This window comes from Ranitomeya variabilis, chromosome 5 (genome assembly GCF_051348905.1).
Source record: "Ranitomeya variabilis isolate aRanVar5 chromosome 5, aRanVar5.hap1, whole genome shotgun sequence".
In the NCBI taxonomy this organism is placed as follows: domain Eukaryota; kingdom Metazoa; phylum Chordata; class Amphibia; order Anura; family Dendrobatidae; genus Ranitomeya; species Ranitomeya variabilis.
In genome coordinates, this window is record NC_135236.1 from 77,498,322 (window position 1) to 77,525,435 (window position 27,114).

General features: G+C 44.9%; 1 protein-coding gene across 1 annotated transcript in view; it reads left to right on the forward strand.

The window, feature by feature from the left end:
• The window catches only part of LOC143774586 (patatin-like phospholipase domain-containing protein 6), a 110,856-nt gene that overhangs the window by 17,759 nt on the left and 65,983 nt on the right, over window positions 1-27,114 (forward strand). Inside the window, exon 2 of the mRNA XM_077262336.1 lies at window positions 14,132-14,212. Coding sequence (XP_077118451.1) covers window positions 14,162-14,212 — 51 coding nt within the window. The 5' untranslated portion in view covers window positions 14,132-14,161. The remainder of the gene's footprint in view (window positions 1-14,131; window positions 14,213-27,114) is intronic.

Consider the following 27,114-nt stretch of genomic DNA (forward strand, 5'->3'; position numbering starts at 1 on the left):
CATAGTACCACTCCTCCTGTCCTGTATATATACACTGCACAGTACCTCTCCTCCTGTCCTGTATATATACACTGCACAGTACCACTCCTCCTGTCCTGTATATATACACTGCACAGTACCACTCCTCTTGTCCTGTATATATACACTGCACAGTACCACTCCTCCTGTCCTGTATATATACACTGCACAGTATCACTCCTCCTGACCTGTATATACACACTGCACAGTACCACTCCTCCTGTCCTGTATATATACACTGCACAGTACCACTCCTCCTGACCTGTATATACACACTGCACAGTACCACTCCTCCTGTCCTGTATATATACACTGCACAGTACCTCTCCTCCTGTCCTGTATATATACACTGCACAGTACCACTCCTTCTGTCCTGTGTATATACACTGCACAGTACCACACTTCCTGTCCTGTATATATACACTGCACAGTACCACTCCTCCTGTCCTGTATATATACACTGCACGGTACCACTTCTCCTGTGCTGTGTATATACACTGCACGGTACCACTCCTCCTGTCCTGTATATATACACTGCACGGTACCTCTCCTCCTGTCCTGTATATATACACTGCACAGTACCACTCCTCCTGTATATATACACTGCACAGTACCACTCCTCCTGTCCTGTATATATACACTGCACAGTACCACACTTCCTGTCCTGTATACATACACTGCACAGTACCACACCTCCTGTCCTGTATATATACACTGCACAGTACCACTCCTCCTGTCAAGTATATATACACTGCACAGTACCTCTCCTCCTGTCCTGTATATATACACTGCACAGTACCACACTTCCTGTCCTGTATACATACACTGCACAGTACCACACCTCCTGTCCTGTATATATACACTGCACAGTACCACTCCTCCTGTCAAGTATATATACACTGCACAGTACCTCTCCTCCTGTCCTGTATATATACACTGCACAGTACCTCTCCTCCTGTCCTGTATATATACACTGCACAGTACCACTCCTCCTGTCCTGTATATATACACTGCACAGTACATCTCCTCCTGTCCTGTATATATACACTGCACAGTACCTCTCCTCCTGTCCTGTATATATACACTGCACAGTACCACTCCTTCTGTCCTGTGTATATACACTGCACAGTACCTCTCCTCCTGTCCTGTGTATATACACTGCACAGTACTACTCCTCCTGTCCTGTATATATACACTGCACAGTACCACTCCTCCTGTCCTGTATATATACACTGCACAGTACCTCTCCTCCTGTCCTGTATATATACACTGCACAGTACCACACTTCCTGTCCTGTATATATACACTGCACAGTACCACTCCTCCTGTCCTGTATATATACACTGCACAGTACCACTCCTCCTGTCCTGTATATATACACTGCACAGTACCACTCCTCTTCTCCTGTATATATACACTGCACAGTACCACTCCTCCTGTCCTGTATATATACACTGCACAGTACCACTCCTCCTGTCCTGTATATATACACTGCACAGTACCACTCCTCCTGTTCTGTATATATACACTGCACAGTACCACTCCTCCTGTCCTGTATATACACACTGCACAGTACCACTCCTCCTGACCTGTATATATACACTGCACAGTACCTCTCCTCCTGTCCTGTATATACACACTGCACAGTACCTCTCCTCCTGTCCTGTATATACACACTGCACAGTACCACTCCTCCTGACCTGTATATACACACTGCACAGTACCACTCCTCCTGTATATATACACTGCACAGTACCACTCCTCCTGTCCTGTATATACACACTGCACAGTACCACTCCTCCTGACCTGTATATACACACTGCACAGTACCACTCCTCCTGTATATATACACTGCACAGTACCACTCCTCCTGTCCTGTATATATACACTGCACAGTACCACTCCTCCTGTCCTGTATATATACACTGCACAGTACCACTCCTCCTGTATATATACACTGCACAGTACCTCTCCTCCTGTCCTGTATATATACACTGCACAGTACCTCTCCTCCTGTCCTGTATATATACACTGCACAGTATCACTCCTCCTGTCCTGTATATATACACTGCACGGTACCACTTCTCCTGTGCTGTGTATATACACTGCACAGTACCACTCCTCCTGTCCTGTATATATACACTGCACAGTACCTCTTCTCCTGTTCTGTATATATACACTGCACAGTACCACTCCTCCTGTCCTGTATATACACACTGCACAGTACCACTCCTCCTGTCCTGTATATATACACTGCACAGTACCTCTTCTCCTGTCCTGTATATATAGACTGCACATGACCCCTTCTCCTGTCCTGTGTATATACACTGTGCAGTGAATATATACACTGCACAGTACCACTCCTCCTGTCCTGTATATATACACTGCACAGTACCACTCCCCTTGTCCTGTATACATACACTGCACAGTACCACTCCTCCTGTCCTGTATATATACACTGCACAGTATCACTCCTCTTGTCCTGTATACATACACTGCACAGTACCACTCCTCCTGTCCTGTATATATACACTGCACAGTATCACTCCTCCTGACCTGTATATACACACTGCACAGTACCTCTCCTCCTGTCCTGTATATATACACTGCACAGTACCACTCCTCCTGTCCTGTATATATACAATGCACAGTACCACTCCTCCTGTCCTGTATATATACACTGCACAGTACCACTCCTCCTGTCCTGTATATATACACTGCACAGTACCTCTCCTCCTGTCCTGTATATTTACACTGCACAGTACCACTCCTTCTGTCCTGTGTATATACACTGTACAGTACCTCTCCTCCTGTCCTGTATATATACACTGCACAGTACCACTCCTCCTGTCCTGTATATATACACTGCACAGTACCACTCCTCCTGTCCTGTATATATACACTGCACAGTACCTCTCCTCCTGTCCTGTATATATACACTGCACAGTACCACTCCTCCTGTCCTGTATATATACACTGCACAGTACCACTCCTCCTGTCCTGTATATATACACTGCACAGTACCACTCCTCCTGTCCTGTATATATACACTGCACAGTACCACTCCTCCTGTCCTGTATATAAACAATGCACAGTACCACTCCTCCTGTCCTGTATATATACACTGCACAGTACCACTCCTCCTGTCCTGTATATAAACACTGCACAGTACCACTCCTCCTGTCCTGTATATATACACTGCACAGTACCACTCCTCCTGTCCTGTATATATACACTGCACAGTACCACTCCTCCTGTCCTGTATATATACACTGCACAAAACCACTCCTCCTGTCCTGTATATATACACTGCACAGTACCACTCCTCCTGTCCTGTATATATACACTGCACAGTACCACTCCTTCTGTCCTGTATATATACACTGTACAGTACCTCTCCTCCTGTCCTGTATATATACACTGCACAGTACCACTCCTCCTGTCCTGTATATATACACTGCACAGTACCACTCCTCCTGTCCTGTATATATACACTGCACAGTACCTCTCCTCCTGTCCTGTATATATACACTGCACAGTACCACTCCTCCTGTCCTGTATATATACACTGCACAGTACCACTCCTCCTGTCCTGTATATATACACTGCACAGTACCACTCCTCCTGTCCTGTATATATACACTGCACAGTACCACTCCTCCTGTCCTGTATATAAACAATGCACAGTACCACTCCTCCTGTCCTGTATATATACACTGCACAGTACCACTCCTCCTGTCCTGTATATAAACACTGCACAAAACCACTCCTCCTGTCCTGTATATATACACTGCACAGTACCACTCCTCCTGTCCTGTATATATACACTGCACAAAACCACTCCTCCTGTCCTGTATATATACACTGCACAAAACCACTCCTCCTGTCCTGTATATATACACTGCACAGTACCACTCCTCCTGTCCTGTATATATACACTGCACAGTACCACTCCTCCTGTCCTGTATATATACACTGCACAGTACCACTCCTCCTGTCCTGTATATATACACTGCACAGTACCACTCCTCCTGCCCTGTATATACACTGCACAGTACCACTCCTCCTGCCCTGTGTATATACACTGCACAGTACCTCTCCTCCTGTCCTGTATATATACACTGCACAGTACCACTCCTTCTGTCCTGTGTATATACACTGCACAGTACCTCTCCTCCTGTCCTGTATATATACACTGCACAGTACCACTCCTTCTGTCCTGTGTATATACACTGCACAGTACCACACTTCCTGTCCTGTGTATATACACTGCACAGTACCTCTCCTCCTGTCCTGTATATATACACTGCACAGTACCTCTCCTCCTGTCCTGTATATATACACTGCACAGTACCACTCCTCCTGTCCTGTATATATACAGTGCACAGTACCACTCCTCCTTTCCTGTATATATACACTGCACAGTACCTCTCATCCTGTCCTGTATATATACAGTGCACAGTACCACTCCTCCTGTCCTGTGTATATACACTGCACAGTACCACTCCTCCTGTCCTGTATATATACACTGCACAGTACCACTCCTCCTGTCCTGTATATATACACTGCACAGTACCACACTTCCTGTCCTGTATATATACACTGCACAGTACCACTCCTCCTGTCCTGTATATATACACTGCACAGTACCTCTCCTCCTGTCCTGTGTATATACACTGCACAGTACCACTCCTTCTGTCCTGTGTATATACACTGCACAGTACCACACTTCCTGTCCTGTATATATACACTGCACAGTACCACTCCTCCTGTCCTGTATATATACACTGCACAGTACCACTCCTCCTGTCCTGTATATATACACTGCACAGTACCACACTTCCTGTCCTGTATATATACACTGCACAGTACCACTCCTCCTGTCCTGTATATATACACTGCACAGTACCACTCCTCCTGTCCTGTATATATACACTGCACAGTACCACTCCTCCTGCCCTGTATATATACACTGCACAGTACCACTCCTCCTGCCCTGTATATATACACTGCACAGTACCTCTCCTCCTGTCCTGTATATATACACTGCACAGTACCACTCCTTCTGTCCTGTGTATATACACTGCACAGTACCTCTCCTCCTGTCCTGTATATATACACTGCACAGTACCACTCCTTCTGTCCTGTGTATATACACTGCACAGTACCACACTTCCTGTCCTGTGTATATACACTGCACAGTACCTCTCCTCCTGTCCTGTATATATACACTGCACAGTACCTCTCCTCCTGTCCTGTATATATACACTGCACAGTACCACTCCTCCTGTCCTGTATATATACACTGCACAGTACCACTCCTCCTTTCCTGTATATATACACTGCACAGTACCACTCCTCCTGTCCTGTATATATACACTGCACAGTACCTCTCCTCCTGTCCTGTATATATACACTGCACAGTACCACTCCTCCTGTCCTGTATATATACACTGCACAGTACCACTCCTCCTGTCCTGTATATATACACTGCACAGTACCTCTCCTCCTGTCCTGTATATATACACTGCACAGTACCTCTCCTCCTGTCCTGTGTATATACACTGCACAGTACCACTCCTTCTGTCCTGTGTATATACACTGCACAGTACCACACTTCCTGTCCTGTATATATACACTGCACAGTACCACTCCTCCTGTCCTGTATATATACACTGCACAGTACCACTCCTCCTGTCCTGTATATATACACTGCACAGTACCACACTTCCTGTCCTGTATATATACACTGCACAGTACCACTCCTCCTGTCCTGTATATATACACTGCACAGTACCACTCCTCCTGTCCTGTATATATACACTGCACAGTACCACACTTCCTGTCCTGTATATATACACTGCACAGTACCACTCCTCCTGTCCTGTATATATACACTGCACAGTACCACTCCTCCTGTCCTGTATATATACACTGCACAGTACCACTCCTCCTGTCCTGTATATATACACTGCACAGTACCACTCCTCCTGTCCTGTATATATACACTGCACAGTACCACACTTCCTGTCCTGTATATATACACTGCATAGTACCACACCTCCTGTCCTGTATATATACACTGCACAGTACTACTCCTCCTGTCCTGTATATATACACTGCACAGTACCACTCCTCCTGTCCTGTATATATACACTGCACAGTACCTCTCCTCCTGTCCTGTATATATACACTGCACAGTACCACACTTCCTGTCCTGTATATATACACTGCACAGTACCACTCCTCCTGTCCTGTATATATACACTGCACAGTACCACTCCTTCTGTCCTGTATATATACACTGCACAGTACCACTCCTCCTGTCCTGTATATATACACTGCACAGTACCACTCCTCCTGTCCTGTATATACACACTGCACAGTGCCACTCCTCCTGACCTGTATATATACACTGCACAGTACCTCTCCTCCTGTCCTGTATATACACACTGCACAGTACCTCTCCTCCTGTCCTGTATATACACACTGCACAGTACAACTCCTCCTGACCTGTATACAGTATATACACTGCACAGTACCACTCCTCCTGACCTGTATATACACACTGCACAGTACCACTCCTCCTGTATATATACACTGCACAGTACCACTCCTCCTGACCTGTATATACACACTGCACAGTACCACTCCTCCTGTATATATACACTGCATAGTACCACTCCTCCTGTCCTGTATATACACACTGCACAGTACCACTCCTCCTGACCTGTATATACACACTGCACAGTACCACTCCTCCTGTATATATACACTGCACAGTACCACTCCTCCTGTCCTGTATATATACACTGCACAGTACCACTCCTCCTGTCCTGTATATATACACTGCACAGTACCACTCCACCTGTCCTGTATATATACACTGCACAGTACCACTCCTCCTGTCCTGTATATATACACTGCACAGTACCACTTCTCCTGTCCTGTATATATACACTGCACAGTACCACTCCTCCTGTCCTGTATATATACACTGCACAGTACCGCTCCTCCTGTATATACACTGCACAGTACCACTCCTCCTGTCCTGTATATATACACTGCACAGTACCACTTCTCGTGTCCTGTATATATACACTGCACAGTACCACTCCTCCTGTCCTGTATATATACACTGCACAGTACCACTCCTCCTGTATATATACACTGCACAGTACCACTCCTCCTGTCCTGTATATATACACTGCACAGTACCACTCCTCCTGTCCTGTATATATACACTGCACAGTACCACTCCTCCTGTCCTGTATATATACACTGCACAGTACCTCTTCTCCTGTCCTGTATATATCCACTGCACTGTACCACTCCTCCTGTCCTGTATATATACACTGCACAGTACCGCTCCTCCTGTATATACACTGCACAGTACCACTCCTCCTGTCCTGTATATATACACTGCACAGTACCACTCCTCCTGTCCTGTATATATACACTGCACAGTACCACACTTCCTGTCCTGTATATATACAGTGCACAGTACCACTCCTCCTGTCCTGTATATATACACTGCACAGTACCACTCCTCCTGTCCTGTATATATACACTGCACAGTACCACTCCTCCTGTCCTGTATATATACACTGCACAGTACCTCTCCTCCTGTCCTGTATATATACACTGCACAGTACCACTCCTCCTGTCCTGTATATATACACTGCACAGTACCACTCCTCCTGTCCTGTATATATACACTGCACAGTACCTCTCCTCCTGTCCTGTATATATACACTGCACAGTACCTCTCCTCCTGTCCTGTATATATACACTGCACAGTACCACTCCTTCTGTCCTGTGTATATACACTGCACAGTACCACACTTCCTGTCCTGTATATATACACTGCACAGTACCACTCCTCCTGTCCTGTATATATACACTGCACAGTACCACTCCTCCTGTCCTGTATATATACACTGCACAGTACCACACTTCCTGTCCTGTATATATACACTGCACAGTACCACTCCTCCTGTCCTGTATATATACACTGCACAGTACCACTCCTCCTGTCCTGTATATATACACTGCACAGTACCACACTTCCTGTCCTGTATATATACACTGCACAGTACCACTCCTCCTGTCCTGTATATATACACTGCACAGTACCACTCCTCCTGTCCTGTATATATACACTGCACAGTACCACTCCTCCTGTCCTGTATATATACACTGCACAGTACCACTCCTCCTGTCCTGTATATATACACTGCACAGTACCACTCCTCCTGTCCTGTATATATACACTGCACAGTACCTCTCCTCCTGTCCTGTATATATACACTGCACAGTACCTCTCCTCCTGTCCTGTATATATACACTGCACAGTACCACTCCTCCTGTCCTGTATATATACACTGCACAGTACCACTCCTCCTGTCCTGTATATATACACTGCACAGTACCACACTTCCTGTCCTGTATATATACACTGCATAGTACCACACCTCCTGTCCTGTATATATACACTGCACAGTACTACTCCTCCTGTCCTGTATATATACACTGCACAGTACCACTCCTCCTGTCCTGTATATATACACTGCACAGTACCTCTCCTCCTGTCCTGTATATACACACTGCACAGTACCTCTCCTCCTGTCCTGTATATACACACTGCACAGTACCTCTCCTCCTGTCCTGTATATACACACTGCACAGTACAACTCCTCCTGACCTGTATACAGTATATACACTGCACAGTACCACTCCTCCTGACCTGTATATACACACTGCACAGTACCACTCCTCCTGTATATATACACTGCACAGTACCACTCCTCCTGACCTGTATATACACACTGCACAGTACCACTCCTCCTGTATATATACACTGCATAGTACCACTCCTCCTGTCCTGTATATACACACTGCACAGTACCACTCCTCCTGTATATATACACTGCACAGTACCACTCCTCCTGTCCTGTATATATACACTGCACAGTACCACTCCTCCTGTCCTGTATATATACACTGCACAGTACCACTCCTCCTGTCCTGTATATATACACTGCACAGTACCACTCCTCCTGTCCTGTATATATACACTGCACAGTACCACTTCTCCTGTCCTGTATATATACACTGCACAGTACCACTCCTCCTGTCCTGTATATATACACTGCACAGTACCGCTCCTCCTGTATATACACTGCACAGTACCACTCCTCCTGTCCTGTATATATACACTGCACAGTACCACTCCTCGTGTCCTGTATATATACACTGCACAGTACCACTCCTCCTGTCCTGTATATATACACTGCACAGTACCACTCCTCCTGTATATATACACTGCACAGTACCACTCCTCCTGTCCTGTATATATACACTGCACAGTACCACTCCTCCTGTCCTGTATATATACACTGCACAGTACCACTCCTCCTGTCCTGTATATATACACTGCACAGTACCTCTTCTCCTGTCCTGTATATATACACTGCACTGTACCACTCCTCCTGTCCTGTATATATACACTGCACAGTACCGCTCCTCCTGTATATACACTGCACAGTACCACTCCTCGTGTCCTGTATATATACACTGCACAGTACCACTCCTCCTGTCCTGTATATATACACTGCACAGTACCACTCCTCCTGTCCTGTATATATACACTGCACAGTACCACTCCTCCTGTCCTGTATATATACACTGCACAGTACCTCTTCTCCTGTCCTGTATATATACACTGCACAGTACCACTCCTCCTGTCCTGTATATATACACTGCACAGTACCACTCCTCCTGTATATATACACTGCACAGTACCACTCCTCCTGTCCTGTATATATACACTGTACAGTACCACTCCTCCTGTCCTGTATATATACACTGCACAGTACCACTCCTCCTGTCCTGTATATGTACACTGCACAGTACCACTCCTCCTGTCCTGTATATATACACTGCACAGTACCTCTTCTCCTGTCCTGTATATATACACTGCACTGTACCACTCCTCCTGTCCTGTATATATACACTGCACAGTACCACTCCTCCTGTATATACACACTGCACAGTACCACTCCTCCTGTATATATACACTGCACAGTACCACTCCTCCTGTCCTGTATATATACACTGCACAATACCACTCCTCCTGTTCTGTATATAAACACCGCACAGTACCACTCCTCCTGTCCTGTATATATACACTGCACAGTACCTCTCCTCCTGTCCTGTATATATACACTGCACAGTACCTCTTCTCCTGTCCTGTATATATACACTGCACAGTACCACTCCTCCTGTATATATACACTGCACAGTACCACTCCTCCTGACCTGTATATATACACTGTACAGTACCACTCCTCCTGTTCTGTATATATACACCGCACAGTACCACACCTCCTGTCCTGTACATATACACTGCACAGTACCACTCCTCCTGTATATATACACTGCACAGTACCACTCCTCCTGTCCTGTATATATACACTGCACAGTACCTCTTCTCCTGTCCTGTATATATACACTGCACAGTACCACTCCTCCTGTCCTGTATATATACACTGCACAGTACCACTCCTCCTGTCCTGTATATATACACTGCACAGTACCACTCCTCCTGTCCTGTATATATACACTGCACAGTACCACTCCTCCTGTCCTGTATATATACACTGCACAGTACCACTCCTCCTGTCCTGTATATATACACTGCACAGTACCACTCCTCCTGTCCTGTATATATACACTGCACAGTACCACTCCTCCTGTCCTGTATATATACACTGTACAGTACCGCTCCTCCTGTCCTGTATATATACACTGCACAGTACCACTCCTCCTGTCCTGTATATATACACTGCACAGTACCACTCCACCTGTCCTGTATATATACACTGCACAGTTACACTCCACCTGTCCTGTATATATACACTGCACAGTACCACTCCTCCTGTCCTGTATATATACACTGCACAGTACCACTCCACCTGTCCTGTATATATACACTGCATAGTACCTCTCCTCCTGTCCTGTATATATACAATGCACAGTACCTCTTCTCCTGTCCTGTATATATACACTGCACTGTACCTCTCCTCCTGTCCTGTATACTGGGTGTAATTCTCAGTATCTGTATTAGGGTATGTGTCCACGTTCAGGATTGCTTCAGGATTTGGTCAGGATTTTATGCAGGTAAAATCCTGACCAAATCTGCACCTGAGGTCACTGGCAGGTCACCTGCGTTGTCCTTGAGTTTTTTCTGCATAAAATTTTGGCATAAAATTTACATATGATCAGGATGAAAAAGCCATTTCCTTTCTAGATCTAGAATTGAGTGGTATTGATGGTGAAGAAATTACTAGCCGAACTCACATAAAACCAATTAGTGGCAATACAATTCTACACGCTGAGAGTAGTCATCCAGCCCATACAATAAAATCTATACCTGTAGGAGAATTCACTAGGTTAAAAAGAAACTGTAGTAAAGAAGAGGATAAATTGAAAGAATTCCATGAAACGAAAAAGAAATTTAAAGCTAGAAACTATCCCGACTGGACAATAAATAGGGCTATTAATATAGTGGAGAAAAAACAAAGAGAGGACTTATTAGTCCCAAGTAAAATCACTACTTGTGTAAATAATAGAAATGAAAATAATAATAAAAAATATACCAATAATTTACACCTATGTTTACAATTTTCCCCTCAATTTAATCTGATTAGAAAAATTATAAATAAAAGATTACCTATCCTCTATGAAGATGACACATTGCTCCATCTATTACAGGATGGTATAAATATAGTTGCAAGGAGGGCACAAACGATAGGTGATATAATTGCCCCAAACTCACCTCAGTCCAATATCAGATCCAAGTCTAACACCTGGCTAAACTGTAAAGGTTTTTACAGATGCAGCACCGCAGCGTGTAGTACATAATATCAACAGCTTTATAAACTGCCATACAAAAAATGTAGTCTATAAAATAGACTGTACTGCGTGTCAGATTTCCTATGTAGGCTGTACGTCGCGTAAATTACAAACACGTATAACGGAGCACCTTGGAGATGTCAATATGTGTAATACTATGAATAGAAATGTATCAATGGCTGCTAAACATTTTTATACTATACATAATGGGGATATTTTCAAGGCGGAACCTTTCTTGCAAACACTACACATATATAGATCTCATTTGTGATGTGACATAGGCATGAGTAAGACCGATCTAGGTCGAAACGCGTAGCCATAATTAACATACACCTGTTTTGTCCACCATTGTAAGGACTATGTTTTAACCATTTTGGATTAATAAAGACCTCAATTTTATCGGAGCTGGAGTATCTACTTTCTATTGGATTTGATACCAAATTTGTACTTAAATAAAAAACATATTGGTATAATATATATATATTTCTATTTTATGTTTTTTTAACAATATTTTTACAATTTTTATTTTTTGTTATATCTTAGTTAATCCTTCTATGGGACATTCACTTTCAGCACTGCTATAAAGCATTGCAATTCACGAGTAATGTAATGCTTTACAACATCAGTGCTGCACTATCACAAGCCTCTTAGACCAGCATGGTCTAAGGGGCTTGCAGTAGCCTGATGAAGGAACATCGCATTGTTCTTACTCTCAGGATCATGGTGTGGGGTGACATAATGTATTGTAGCCAGACCCCTCCAATCTTCATTCTAGGTACACTAACAGCTCAGTGTTACATTGATTTGGCTTTGAAACCAGTGGTAAGGCCATTTCTCCAAAGTGTCCAAGAAGACGTTTTTCAACAGAACACAAGGCCCCATAATGCGGCTGCTACAGTGAGGTGCCGTGTGGCCTGAACATGCTACCATGGACTGCAGCATCTTTGGACTTGTCTTTCATTAAACTTATTTTGGACTTCATTGGTCTGCAATTACAAATTAGGTGCCAGCAGCGGATCTTGATGATTTGCCAAAGTGCATTCAGCAGAACATTCCTCAGATAACCATTAATAATCTCACTAATAGCAGCCAAGGCTGTAAGTGCAGGGATTTCTGAGCATGACGCTCCTACTCAATTTGGAAAATGTTGCTTGAGCAGCACCTCCAAAAAGACTAAAGCTAGTGTGAACAGGTGCAAGCTGCCATGACTGCATAATATACAAACTAGAAAATACCGCAGACTCTGTGAGCGCTAAGATACATGCAAACATCGAATCAATTGGATTTAAAATGCATTACTGCATGTTTAAATTTTTAATAAATGTTAGGTTTAGATGCCCATCAAAGAAAGGTTACCTTGACATGGTTGATGGGTACAAATGAATTGGCTGATTTATGCACTAAGAACCTTAATTTTTGTAAGTAAATTCTATATTGTAGCAATACATTTTAAATCTCATTTAATTGATGTTTGCATGTATCTTGGCGCTTACAGGGTGCTGCTGTATTCTCCTGTTAGTTGCCATTTTTTTCATCATTTGCAGATCAGTAACATGTCTATCCATCCGGTGATCTCCATAATTCCATCATTTTTTCTTCGTGGTATTGCAATCCCAGAAAGCCAATACGCCCTTCAGTCAGTAACATCATACATGCTGGCGGACAGAGGCCAAAAAAGACCCCTGTGCACGAACAGTTTATGAGCCCTTTGCAGTTTAGCAGCTCATCATAATTTACAATTCGATGTGATTTGGAGATGGTGGTGGCCCGCTTACCTCTTGGGCCCTTGTACAACTGCACAGGTTGCCCCAATGATATGTCCACCCATTATCATACATGTCTAATGAGCGGGCAGTTGTCCACCAAGTTGTACAGATGCTTTCCAGCATCTGAGCTAGAAATGAGTGGGGATTGAGTTAGTAAAATTATTATCATTTATTATAATAGCGCCATTTATTCCAGGGGTATACATAATAAAAACAAAAGTATAGTAATCACCGACTGGTACAGGAGGAGAGAGGCCCCTGCCCACGAGGGCTCACAATCTAACTCCCAACCTTCCAGCACTAGTTCACTCCCCAGAGCTTCTCCGTGTTCTGCTGACCTCTGCAGTCTTGGCCTTATTTTGGTTATGCATGTTTTTTGTGAAAACAAAACCCTTTAACATTTACATTTAGGGGTTTACATATATTTTCAGGAATATATTGGTGTCTCCTCTTTGTGCAGGATGTCCGGCCACATGAGCCCAGAGGGCCTGAATTTACTTGAAATTGACTTGGTAAGTAAAAGGTAGATTTCCTTTAAACCTGATTGTCCCTAGGACAGTTTAAATGATCATATTAAATTTTGTGATGATTGAGAGCAGAAACCAAAGATCTTCGCTATAGGTCTGTATAGGAGCAATAAGCACAAAGGCCACGATTCATTACGATTGACATTTCGTACCCCATGTTTAATGATGGGCGTGCAGGAATAAGATGCACCAAATTCATTAAGAGGTGTAAGCCACTTAAAGGAGATATCCAGACTTTCCCCCCCTATGTTGCTAAGCTTATTGACACGTAATTGCTATCTACCTGCCTGTTCTGCCCTTCGACGATCTCTCCTGGCTCGGAGCGGTCATAGACTGCTCTTGTCGGTGATTTTCCTGCTTCGTGTGATGTCATATCAATAGAGCAGCTGCTTCTCTTTCGCTCTGCTCCGCCGATGGTGCATCACTGCCAATGTTATATTGCTTGACAGCTGGTTCAACGTTAACACCGTGGAGAGCGGGCTGTCAATAAATATGAGGTCAGCAGTGTCGTTCCCTTGACGGAGCAGAGCAGAAGAGAAGGAACTGCTCTGTCAACGTGACCTCACAGGAAGCAGGACAATCGCCAGCAGGAGTGGTCAGTGACTGCTCTGTTCCGGGAGAGATCGTCTTAGGGCAGAACAAGCAGGTCGTTCGCAACTACCTGTCTATAAATACTTAGCCCCATAGTGAAAATAATCCTTGGATAACCCCTTCTATAAATTCAATGTATGTGTTCAGTGGAGTGTGCCTCGTCTGAAACGTTACTTCAGCCAGGGACTGGAGTAACATTTCAGATATAATGTATGCCTCCACTTTTGATGAATTTGTCAGGCAGGCAATGCCATACCCCATCCTGCCACATCATCTCCACAGCTTAGCGTTGTACAAAAATTGAGCGACTTGTCAAGGTGTTTTACCTGAGAATTCTGGCATAAACACTTAGGTGAATCAGGGCCAAAGTGTTGGAATTTTCAAATGTATTTGTAAAGTTGCTTTATTTTCTATTATATTTGCTGAAATGTATTTAATGAGATGTTTAGACCATATTTTTAATGGTTGTACACATCATGCCTTTTCATGGAAATTAGTGAGAAGTGAAAATCTATAAGAGCAATATAAGGATATCTTAGAAGTAATTTGTAAGGCATTCTGTATCAGCTCACCTAGAATCCCTATCTTTATATTTCCTATTAGATATGAAAATTGTCTCTTAAGAGAGGAAGATGACTAGAACTCTAGTGCCACCTATTGGAAGCAATGATTCTAAAAGTCAATATTGACTCTTTAACGAGCTTTGCAATATGACTTAGGATAAAAGGCAAACCAGAATCTCAATTTGCAGACACTGTGTTTCAGGGTGTTACCCCCTCATCAGTGCACAGTATGAGATTTGATTTGGCTAGGTGAGAGGCTCTGGACAGGCTGTATGGTTGCATCATGCAACAATGCAGCCTGCCATTTAGATGTAGCAGAGCTAGACCAGTTGTGGGACAAATGGATTATCTTCTGAGCGGACAGGTGAGGAATATTGTTGTTTATTATTTTAATTCTCTTAAAGGAGACAATGGCATCACTGGAATGGGCGATGCATTAAGTATGGTTTACTTAAGATTGATTAAAGGAGTCTGTGGCATTCTTTCAATTAAAGGACTTTATTCTGGGTATGTGTGTTTTTATACAGAATGACTATGGGGTTAGTAATTGGGGCATCTTATTGACGCCTCTCCATTTCTAACCTCTGGGCTTGATGTCACCTGGCAATACAAAGGTGACATAAACCCCACAACTATCACCCCACTTGCTACCGCATCAGGACAAGTGGGAAGAGTGAGGCTAAGTGCCAGAATTGGCACATCTTACAGATGTGCCTTATCTGGAGTGGCTTAGAGATTATGTTTTTAGCCTTGGAGGGGGCAATATCTATGGCCCTTTCCTGGACTATTAATATCAACCCACAGCTGTCTGCCTAGCCTTTGCTGGTCATTAATTATATGGGGACTTTACATCATTTTTTTGGGGGTCCCCAATTTTAATAGCTAGTAAAGGCTAAGCATACAGCTGTGAGCTGATATTATTACCCCCTTCCCAGGCTATAAACATCTGCCCCCAGCTGTCCGCTTTCCCTCTGCTGGTTAAGAAAATTACTTGGGAGCCCACGTCATTATTTTCAGAAAAATAATCATTTAATAATTAAATCCATATACAGTAAGCTGCACACGCACTGTACTAATTATACTGTATATGTGACTGACATCTTTATATCTATCTATTCTGTGCATATACTGTATGTATTCTATCTATTCTATTCTGTTGGGTCCCGCTGTGGTTTTACTGTACGCGGCAGATGAATTGACAGCTTTTTAAAGGACATCGGTGTGTAAAAATTGGACAGCACTCGTATGGTCTGTTAAGAAGCATGGCAATTACCTGGAATAATGAACACATGGAGACAGCCGATGCCTCACAGTCTCAGATTGGATAGATGAGCTGTCAATCAACACACCAACAACTCAGCACGCCCCAGTACCAGATTCGATGGCCAAGCTGTCAATCAAAGTACTGACTGCTTCAGCACACCCCTAAACCAGATTGAACGGCCAAGCTGTCAGTAGCTGCATCCTAGACACACTGAGGGGTGGAACCGTGACAGTACCCCTTCTTCTAGGGGGGCCACCGGACCCCAGGCTTCCCAGGAAAATTTATATGGAAGGTCCTGACTAATTGATCGGCCTTCACATCTCAAGAAGGGACCCAGGATCTCTCCTCTGGTCCGTATTCCCTCCAGTGGATGAGGTACTGGAGGGAAATATGGACCCTCTGAGAATCCACAACCCTTTGAACCTCATACTCCAGGCCACCGTCTACTGAAAGTGGAGAAGGCAGGGATGAGGGAGATAATGCAGAAGGGACATACTCCTTTAATAGGGATTTATGGAATACATTAGGGATGGAAGGGATGGAGGAAGCTTTAATGTAAATGCCACAGGATTGACCACCGCTAGGATCTCATATGGACCAATAAACTTTGGGCCCAACGTCACCAACGGCACTTTAAGTTTAATGTTCCTGGAAGACAACCAAACCTTAGCCCCAATCTTAAAAGCAGGACCCACCAAACGTCTTCTATCGGCCTTTCGTTTTTGACGAATCTGGGCAGTCCCAATATTCTTTTGAACCTCCCTCCAGACATCCCCAAGTCTCTGCACGGCGACCTCCACCCCAGGACATTCAGAACTAATTCTAGAAAATTCACCAAAATAGGGATGAAAACCATAACTGCAGAAGGGAAGGTTCCAGTAGATTGATTTACTCGACTGTTAAAAGCAAACTCAGCAAGGGGTAAAAACAAAGACCAGTCCTCCTGTCGAGCTGCCACAAAGCACCTTAAAGTTTGTTCCAATGATTGATTTGTCCTCTCAGTCTGACCGTTTCAGGGTGATAACCAGATAAAAATGACGGGTCAATTGTCATGATCTCAATGGCAAGAGAACATAGCATCAGCATATATATAGGAACTAGCTCTTGGAAGATGGAAACTGAGCTGACCATGAACTAAACCTAACGCACAACTAGCAGTGGCCGGGTAGCATGCCTACGTTGATTCTAGATGCCCAGCACCAGCCGGAGGACTAAATAAAACTAGCAGAGGAAAATATTAGTCCTAGCTCACCTCTAGAGAAATACCCCGAAAGGAGACAGAGGCCCCCCACATGTATTGGCGGTGAGTTGAGATGAAATAACAAACGTAGTATGAAAATAGGTTTAGCAAATTTGAGGTCCACTTACTACATAGCAGAAGACAGAAAGGACACTTTCATGGTCAGCTGAAAACCCTATCAAAAACACCATCCAGAAATTACTTTAAAACTCTGGCATTAACTCATAACACCAGAGTGGCAATTCCTGTTCACAAGAGCTTTCCAGACACAGTAACGAAACTACAGCTGTGAACTGGAACAAAAATGCAAAAACAAACATGGACAAGAGTCCAACTTATCTAGTAGTTGTCTAGGAGCAGGAACAAGCACAGAGAGGCTTCTGATAACATTGTTGACCGGCAAGCAACTAACAGAGCAGCAAGGTTATATAGCGACTCCCACATCTTGATGGGAACAGGTGAACAGAGAAGATGACAACACCAGTTCAATTCCACCAGTAGCCACCGGGGGAGCCCAGAATCCAAATTCACAACAGTACCCCCCCCTCAAGGAGGGGGCACCGAACCCTCACCAGAACCACCAGGGCGATCAGGATGGGCCCTATGAAAGGCACGAACCAGATCGGAGGCATGAACATCAGATGCATTCACCCAAGAATTATCCTCCTGGCCGTATCCCTTCCACTTGACCAGATACTGGAGTCTCCGTCTGGAAACACGAGAGTCTAAGATTTTCTCCACAACGTACTCCAACTCACCCTCAACCAACACCGGAGCAGGAGGCTCAACGGAAGGCACAACCGGTACCTCATACCTGCGCAATAATGACCGATGAAAAACGTTATGAATAGAAAAGGATGCAGGGAGGTCCAAACGGAAGGAAACAGGATTAAGAATCTCCAATATCTTATACGGGCCGATAAACCGAGGCTTAAACTTAGGAGAAGAGACCCTCATAGGGACAAAACGAGAAGACAACCACACCAAATCCCCAACAGAAAGCCGAGGACCAACACGACGGTGGCGGTTGGCAAAAAGCTGAGTCTTCTCCTGGGACAACCTCAAATTGTCCACCACCTGCCCCCAGATCTGATGCAATCTCTCCACCACAGCATCCACTCCAGGACAATCCGAAGATTCCACCTGACCAGAGGAAAATCGAGGATGAAACCCCGAATTACAGAAAAACGGGGACACCAAAGTGGCAGAGCTGGCCCGATTATTGAGAGCGAACTCCGCCAATGGCAAAAAAGCAACCCAATCATCCTGGTCAGCAGACACAAAACACCTCAGATATGTCTCCAGGGTCTGATTAATCCGCTCGGTCTGGCCATTCGTCTGAGGATGGAAAGCGGACGAGAAAGATAAATCTATGCCCATCCTAGCACAGAATGCCCGCCAAAATCTAGACACGAATTGGGTCCCTCTGTCAGAAACGATATTCTCAGGAATACCATGCAAACGAACAACATTTTGAAAAAACAGAGGAACCAACTCGGAAGAAGAAGGTAACTTGGGCAGAGGAACCAAATGGACCATCTTAGAAAAACGGTCACACACCACCCAGATGACAGACATCTTCTGAGAAACAGGCAGATCTGAAATAAAATCCATCGAGATGTGCGTCCAAGGCCTCTTAGGAATAGGCAAGGGCAACAATAATCCACTAGCCCGAGAACAACAAGGCTTGGCCCGAGCACAAACGTCACAAGACTGCACAAAGCCTCGCACATCTCGTGACAGGGAAGGCCACCAGAAGGACCTTGCCACCAAATCCCTGGTACCAAAAATGCCAGGATGATCTGCCAACGCAGAAGAATGAACCTCAGAGATGACTCTACTGGTCCAATCATCAGGAACAAACAGTTTATCAGGTGGGCAACGATCAGGTCTATCCGCCTGAAACTCCTGCAAGGCCCGCCGCAGGTCTGGAGAAACGGCTGACAATACCACTCCATCCTTAAGGATACCTGTGGGCTCAGAGTTACCAGGCGAGTCAGGCTCAAAACTCCTAGAAAGGGCATCCGCCTTAACATTCTTAGAACCCGGTAGGTATGACACCACAAAATTAAACCGAGAGAAAAATAATGACCAGCGCGCCTGTCTAGGATTCAGGCGCCTGGCGGTCTCAAGATAAATCAAATTTTTGTGGTCAGTCAATACCACCACCTGATGTCTGGCCCCCTCAAGCCAATGGCGCCACTCCTCAAAAGCCCACTTCATGGCCAAAAGCTCCCGATTCCCAACATCATAATTCCGCTCAGCGGGCGAAAATTTACGGGAAAAGAAGGCACAAGGCCTCATCACGGAGCAGTCAGAACTTTTCTGCGACAACACTGCCCCAGCTCCGATCTCAGAAGCGTCGACCTCAACCTGAAAAGGTAGAGCAACATCAGGCTGACGCAACACAGGGGCAGAGGAAAAACGGCGCTTAAGCTCCCGAAAGGCCTCCACAGCATCAGGGGACCAATCAGCAACATCAGCACCCTTCTTAGTCAAATCGGTCAATGGTTTAGCAATATCCGAAAAACCAGCAATAAATCGACGATAAAAGTTAGCAAAGCCCAAAAATTTCTGAAGACTCTTAAGAGAAGAGGGCTGCGTCCAATCACAAATAGCTTGAACCTTGACAGGATCCATTTCAATGGAAGAGGGGGAAAAAATATATCCCAAAAAGGAAATCCTCTGTACCCCAAAAACACACTTAGAACCCTTCACACACAAAGAATTAGAACGCAAAACCTGAAAAACCCTCCTGACTTGCTGGACATGAGAGTCCCAGTCATCCGAAAAAATCAGAATATCATCCAGATACACAATCATAAATTTATCCAAATAATCGCGAAAAATATCATGCATAAAGGACTGGAAAACTGACGGAGCATTAGAAAGACCAAAAGGCATCACTAAATACTCAAAGTGGCCCTCGGGCGTATTAAATGCGGTTTTCCACTCATCCCCCTGCCTGATTCGCACCAAATTATACGCCCCACGAAGGTCAATCTTAGAGAACCACTTGGCCCCCTTTATGCGAGCAAACAAATCAGTCAGCAACGGCAATGGGTATTGATATTTAACAGTGATTTTATTCAAAAGCCGATAATCAATACATGGTCTCAAAGAGCCGTCTTTTTTTGACACAAAGAAAAAACCGGCTCCTAAGGGAGATGACGATGGACGAATATGTCCCTTTTCCAAGGACTCCTTTATATATTCTCGCATAGCAGCATGTTCAGGCACAGACAGATTAAATAAACGACCCTTTGGGTATTTACTACCCGGGATTAAATCTATGGCACAATCGCACTCTCGGTGCGGAGGTAACGAACCAAGCTTGGATTCTTCAAAGACGTCACGATAGTCAGACAGGAACTCAGGAATTTCAGAGGGAATGGATGATGAAATGGAAACCACAGGTACATCCCCATGAGCCCCCTTACATCCCCAGCTCAACACAGACATAGCTCTCCAGTCGAGGACTGGGTTGTGAGATTGCAGCCAAGGCAATCCTAGCACCAAATCATCATGTAGACTATACAGCACCAGAAAGCGAATAATCTCCTGGTGATCCGGATTAATACGCATAGTTACTTGTGTCCAGTATTGTGGTTTATTATTAGCCAATGGGGTGGAGTCAATCCCCTTCAGAGGAATAGGAGTCTCCAAAGGCTCTAAATCATACCCACAGCGTTTGGCAAAGGACCAATCCATAAGACTCAAAGCGGCGCCAGAGTCGACATAGGCGTCCGTGGTAATAGATGACAAAGAGCAAATCAGGGTCACAGATAGAATAAATTTAGACGGTAAGGTGCAAATGGAAACAGATTTACCAAGCTTTTTAGTGCGCTTAGAGCATGCTGATATAACATGAGTAGAATCACCACAATAGAAACACAACCCATTTTTCCGTCTAAAATTCTGCCGCTCGCTTCGGGACAGAATTCTATCACACTGCATATTCTCTGGCGACTTCTCAGTGGACACCGCCAGATGGTGCACTGGTTTGCGCTCCCGCAAATGCCTATCGATCTGAATAGCCATTATCATGGACTCATTCAGACCCGCAGGCACAGGGAACCCCACCATAACATCCTTAATGGCATCAGAGAGACCCTCTCTGAAAGTCGCCGCCAGGGCGCACTCATTCCACTGAGTAAGCACAGACCATTTACGGAATCTTTGGCAGTAAATTTCCGCTTCATCTTGCCCCTGAGATAGGGACATCAAAGTTTTTTCTGCCTGAAGCTCCAAATGAGGTTCGTCATAAAGCAACCCCAAGGCCAGAAAAAACGCATCCACATTGAGCAACGCAGGATCCCCTGGTGTCAATGAAAAAGCCCAGTCTTGAGGGTCGCCCCGGAGCAAGGAAATCACAATCCTGACCTGCTGTGCAGGGTCTCCGGCAGAGCGAGATTTCAGGGACAAAAATAATTTGCAATTATTTCGAAAATTCTGAAACCCGGATCTATTCCCCGAGAAAAGTTCCGGCAAAGGAATTCTCGGCTCAGATACAGGTGCATGACAAACAAAATCTTGCAAATTTTGTACCTTCGTGGCGAGATTATTCAAACCTGCAGTTACACTCTGAAGATCCATTACAAACAGGTGGACACAGAGCCATTCAAGGGTTAAGAGGAGGTAAGAAGCAGCTAGACAGCAATTAAGGGCTAGGCAGCAAAACTCTGAGGGGAAAAAGAAAAAAAAAAATTTCCCTTCAACACTTCTTTTTCTCCTTCTTCAGCCCAAACAATTAACACTTTGTGGGCCGGTCAAACTGTCATGATCTCAATGGCAAGAGAACATAGCATCAGCATATATATAGGAACTAGCTCTTGGAAGATGGAAACTGAGCTGACCATGAACTAAACCTAACGCACAACTAGCAGTGGCCGGGTAGCATGCCTACGTTGATTCTAGATGCCCAGCACCAGCCGGAGGACTAAATAAAACTAGCAGAGGAAAATATTAGTCCTAGCTCACCTCTAGAGAAATACCCCGAAAGGAGACAGAGGCCCCCCACATGTATTGGCGGTGAGTTGAGATGAAATAACAAACGTAGTATGAAAATAGGTTTAGCAAATTTGAGGTCCACTTACTACATAGCAGAAGACAGAAAGGACACTTTCATGGTCAGCTGAAAACCCTATCAAAAACACCATCCAGAAATTACTTTAAAACTCTGGCATTAACTCATAACACCAGAGTGGCAATTCCTGTTCACAAGAGCTTTCCAGACACAGTAACGAAACTACAGCTGTGAACTGGAACAAAAATGCAAAAACAAACATGGACAAGAGTCCAACTTATCTAGTAGTTGTCTAGGAGCAGGAACAAGCACAGAGAGGCTTCTGATAACATTGTTGACCGGCAAGCAACTAACAGAGCAGCAAGGTTATATAGCGACTCCCACATCTTGATGGGAACAGGTGAACAGAGAAGATGACAACACCAGTTCAATTCCACCAGTAGCCACCGGGGGAGCCCAGAATCCAAATTCACAACAGTCAATCCCTAGTTTACTGCAAAAAGCTCTCCAGAATTTGGAGACAAATTGTACTCCCCTATCAGACACAATATTCAGAGGGATCCCATGTAACCTTACAATATGAGAAATAAACAATCTAGAGAGTGTCTCTGCATTAGGGATCCTGACAAAGGAACAAAATGAGCTTGTTTGTTGAATCGATCAACTACCACCCAGATAGCAGTCTTCCCATCAGACCGAGGCAAATCTGTAATGAAATCCATGGAGACAGCCGACTCCTCAGAGTCTTAGATTGGACAATTGAGCTGTCAAGCAACACACTGAGAGCTCAGCATGCCCCAGTAGCAGATTGGATGGCCAAGTTGTTAATCAAAGGACTGACAGCTTCAGCACACCCCCTAAACCAAATTGAATGGCCAAGCTGTCAGTAGCTGCATCCCAGACACATTGAGGGGTGGAACCATGACAATCAGCTTATACTTCCTCCTCCATCATTTTCTCCGTGTCTGATGTCTCAGAGCAGCAGGCATCATGACATCACTACATGGCGCGCATTGTGCTTAGATGTTCTGCCTTTCAGAGTGCTTGCTGCAGACAAAGGGGGAAGGAGGAGGAGAGGTGAGTATTTTTTAAATTTCGGGGCATAATACTGTATGGGGCACTATAGGGAGTGCATTATACTTTATAGAGGCCTAATGGGTGCATTATTGTTATGATCCGGTGACCTTGGAGCCGCATGAGACTTTCTCAGGAGAAGGTGGAACCTATACTGACCGCAAACCCTAAACTGACACCGCAACTAGAAGTAGCCGTGGGGTCTACTGTTATGATCCGGTGGTAGGATCTCAAAACTGACCTGATACATATAACCAGAATGTTAGGACAAGTTCTGGGGATGTGGAAGCTATACTGACCGCAATCCTGATCCTATCCAACACACTAAAGGCAGCCGTGGAGCGTTACCTAAAAACCTAGACGCCTCTTCACAGCCTGAGAAACTGACTGCCCCTAGAGAGAAAGCAAAGACCTCACTTGCCTCAGAGAAATAACCCCAAAGTTATAGACAGCCCCCCACAAATAATAACGGTGAGTTAAGGGGAAAATACAAACGTAGAAATGAAACAGGTTTAGCAAATGAGGCCCGCTAACACTAGATAGACAGAAAATAGATAGTTTTTGTACTGACCGCACAGATTCCTATCAAAAATAAACCACGCAGAGAATACAAGAACCCCCACACCGACTCACGATGTGAGGGGCGCACTCTGCACCCCAGAACTAACCAGCAAGCAAAAAATCACATAAAAGCAAGCTGGACTGAACTCATCATATACTGAGAAACGTTTTCAAGGAAATAATGAGCAAAATGAACAAGCAAACTTAGCTTCTCCAGCAAGAGACTGGTCACAAGGAATCTTCAGGAGAGCTCAGAATCAGGACTGAATACACCGACAGCAGGCAACAAATGAAAGTCCAGGTGAGTTAAATAGGCCCAGCATAGAAGGAAATGAAGCAGCTGAGCCCAGCAATATCGCTAAAGGCCACAAGAGGGAGCCCAAGAACAAACTCACACAGTACCACTCATGACCACAGGAGGGAGCCCGAGAACGGAATTCACAACAGTACCCCCCCTTGAGGAGGGGTCACCGAACCCTCACCAGAGCTCCCAGGCCGATCAGGACGAGCCGAATGAAAGGCACGAACCAAATCGGCCGCATGGACATCGGAGGCGACAACCCAGGAATTATCCTCCTGACCATAGCCCTTCCATTTAACTAAGTACTGAAGCTTCCGTCTCGAAATACGAGAATCCAAGATCTTCTCCACCACATACTCCAACTCCCCCTCGACCAAGACAGGAGCAGGAGGATCCACAGAAGGGACCACAGGCACCACATATCTCTGCAACAATGACCTATGGAACACATTATGAATGGCAAACGATGTTGGGAGGTCCAAACGAAATGACACAGGATTGAGGATTTCCAAAATCTTATAAGGACCGATGAAACGAGGCTTGAACTTAGGAGAGGAAACCTTCATCGGGACATAACGAGAAGACAACCACACCAAATCCCCCACAAGAAGTCGGGGACCCACACAGCGACGGCGGTTAGCAAAGCGCTGAGCCTTCTCTTGGGACAACGTCAAATTGTCCACCACATGGTTCCAAATCTGCTGCAACCTATCCACCACAGAATCCACCCCAGGACAGTCAGAGGGCTCAACCTGACCCGAGGAAAAACGAGGATGAAAACCAGAATTGCAAAAGAAAGGTGAAACCAAAGTAGCAGAACTAGCCCGATTATTGAGGGCGAACTCAGCCAATGGCAAAAAAGTCACCCAATCATCCTGATCAGCAGAAACAAAACATCTCAAATAAGTTTCCAAGGTCTGATTAGATCGTTCAGTTTGGCCATTCGTCTGAGGATGGAAGGCCGACGAAAAAGACAATTCAATGCCCATCTTAGCACAAAAGGACCGCCAAAATCTGGACACAAACTGGGATCCTCTGTCAGACACAATGTTCTCCGGAATACCATGTAAACGAACCACATTCTGAAAAAACAGTGGCACCAAATCGGAGGAGGAAGGCAGCTTAGGCAAAGGTACCAAATGGACCATTTTAGAAAAACGATCACAAACCACCCAGATGACAGACATCCTCTGAGAGACAGGAAGATCCGAAATAAAATCCATGGAAATATGCGTCCAAGGCCTCTTCGGGACAGGCAAAGGCAAAAGCAATCCACTGGCACGAGAACAGCAAGGCTTGGCCCGAGCACAAATCCCACAAGACTGCACAAAGGAACGCACATCCCGCGACAAGGAAGGCCACCAAAAGGACCTCGCCACCAAATCCCTGGTAGCAAAAATCCCAGGATGACCCGCCAACACTGAAGAATGAACCTCGGAAATAACTCTACTGGTCCATCTGTCCGGGACAAACAGTCTCTCTGGTGGACAACGGTCAGGTTTATTGGCCTGAAACTCCTGCAACACCCGTCGCAGATCAGGAGAGATGGCAGACAAAATCACCCCCTCTTTGAGGACACCAGTCGGTTCAGAAACTTCCGGGGAGTCAGGTACAAAACTCCTAGAAAGGGCATCAGCCTTTATGTTTTTCGAACCCGGAAGATATGAAACCACGAAATTGAAACGAGAGAAAAACAGCGACCATCGAGCCTGTCTCGGATTCAACCGTTTGGCAGACTCGAGATAAGTCAAATTCTTGTGATCCGTCAAGACCACCACACGATGCTTGGCTCCCTCAAGCCAATGTCGCCACTCCTCAAATGCCCATTTCATTGCCAACAACTCACGATTACCAACATCATAATTCCGCTCGGCAGGCGAAAACTTTCTTGAAAAGAAAGCACATGGTCTCATCACAGAGCCATCAGAGCTTCTCTGCGACAAGACAGCCCCTGCTCCAATCTCAGAAGCATCAACCTCGACCTGAAAGGGAAGAGAGACATTGGGCTGGCGCAAGACAGGAGCCGAAGAAAATCGACGTTTCAGCTCCTGAAAGGCCTCCACGGCCGCAGGAGACCAATTCGTCACATCAGAACCCTTCTTGGTCAAATCCGTCAAAGGCTTAACCACACTAGAAAAATTAGTGATGAAGCGACGGTAAAAATTAGCAAAACCCAAGAACTTCTGAAGACTCTTCACTGATGTAGGTTGAGTCCAGTCATGAATAGCCTGGACCTTGACTGGATCCATCTCAATAGTAGAAGGAGA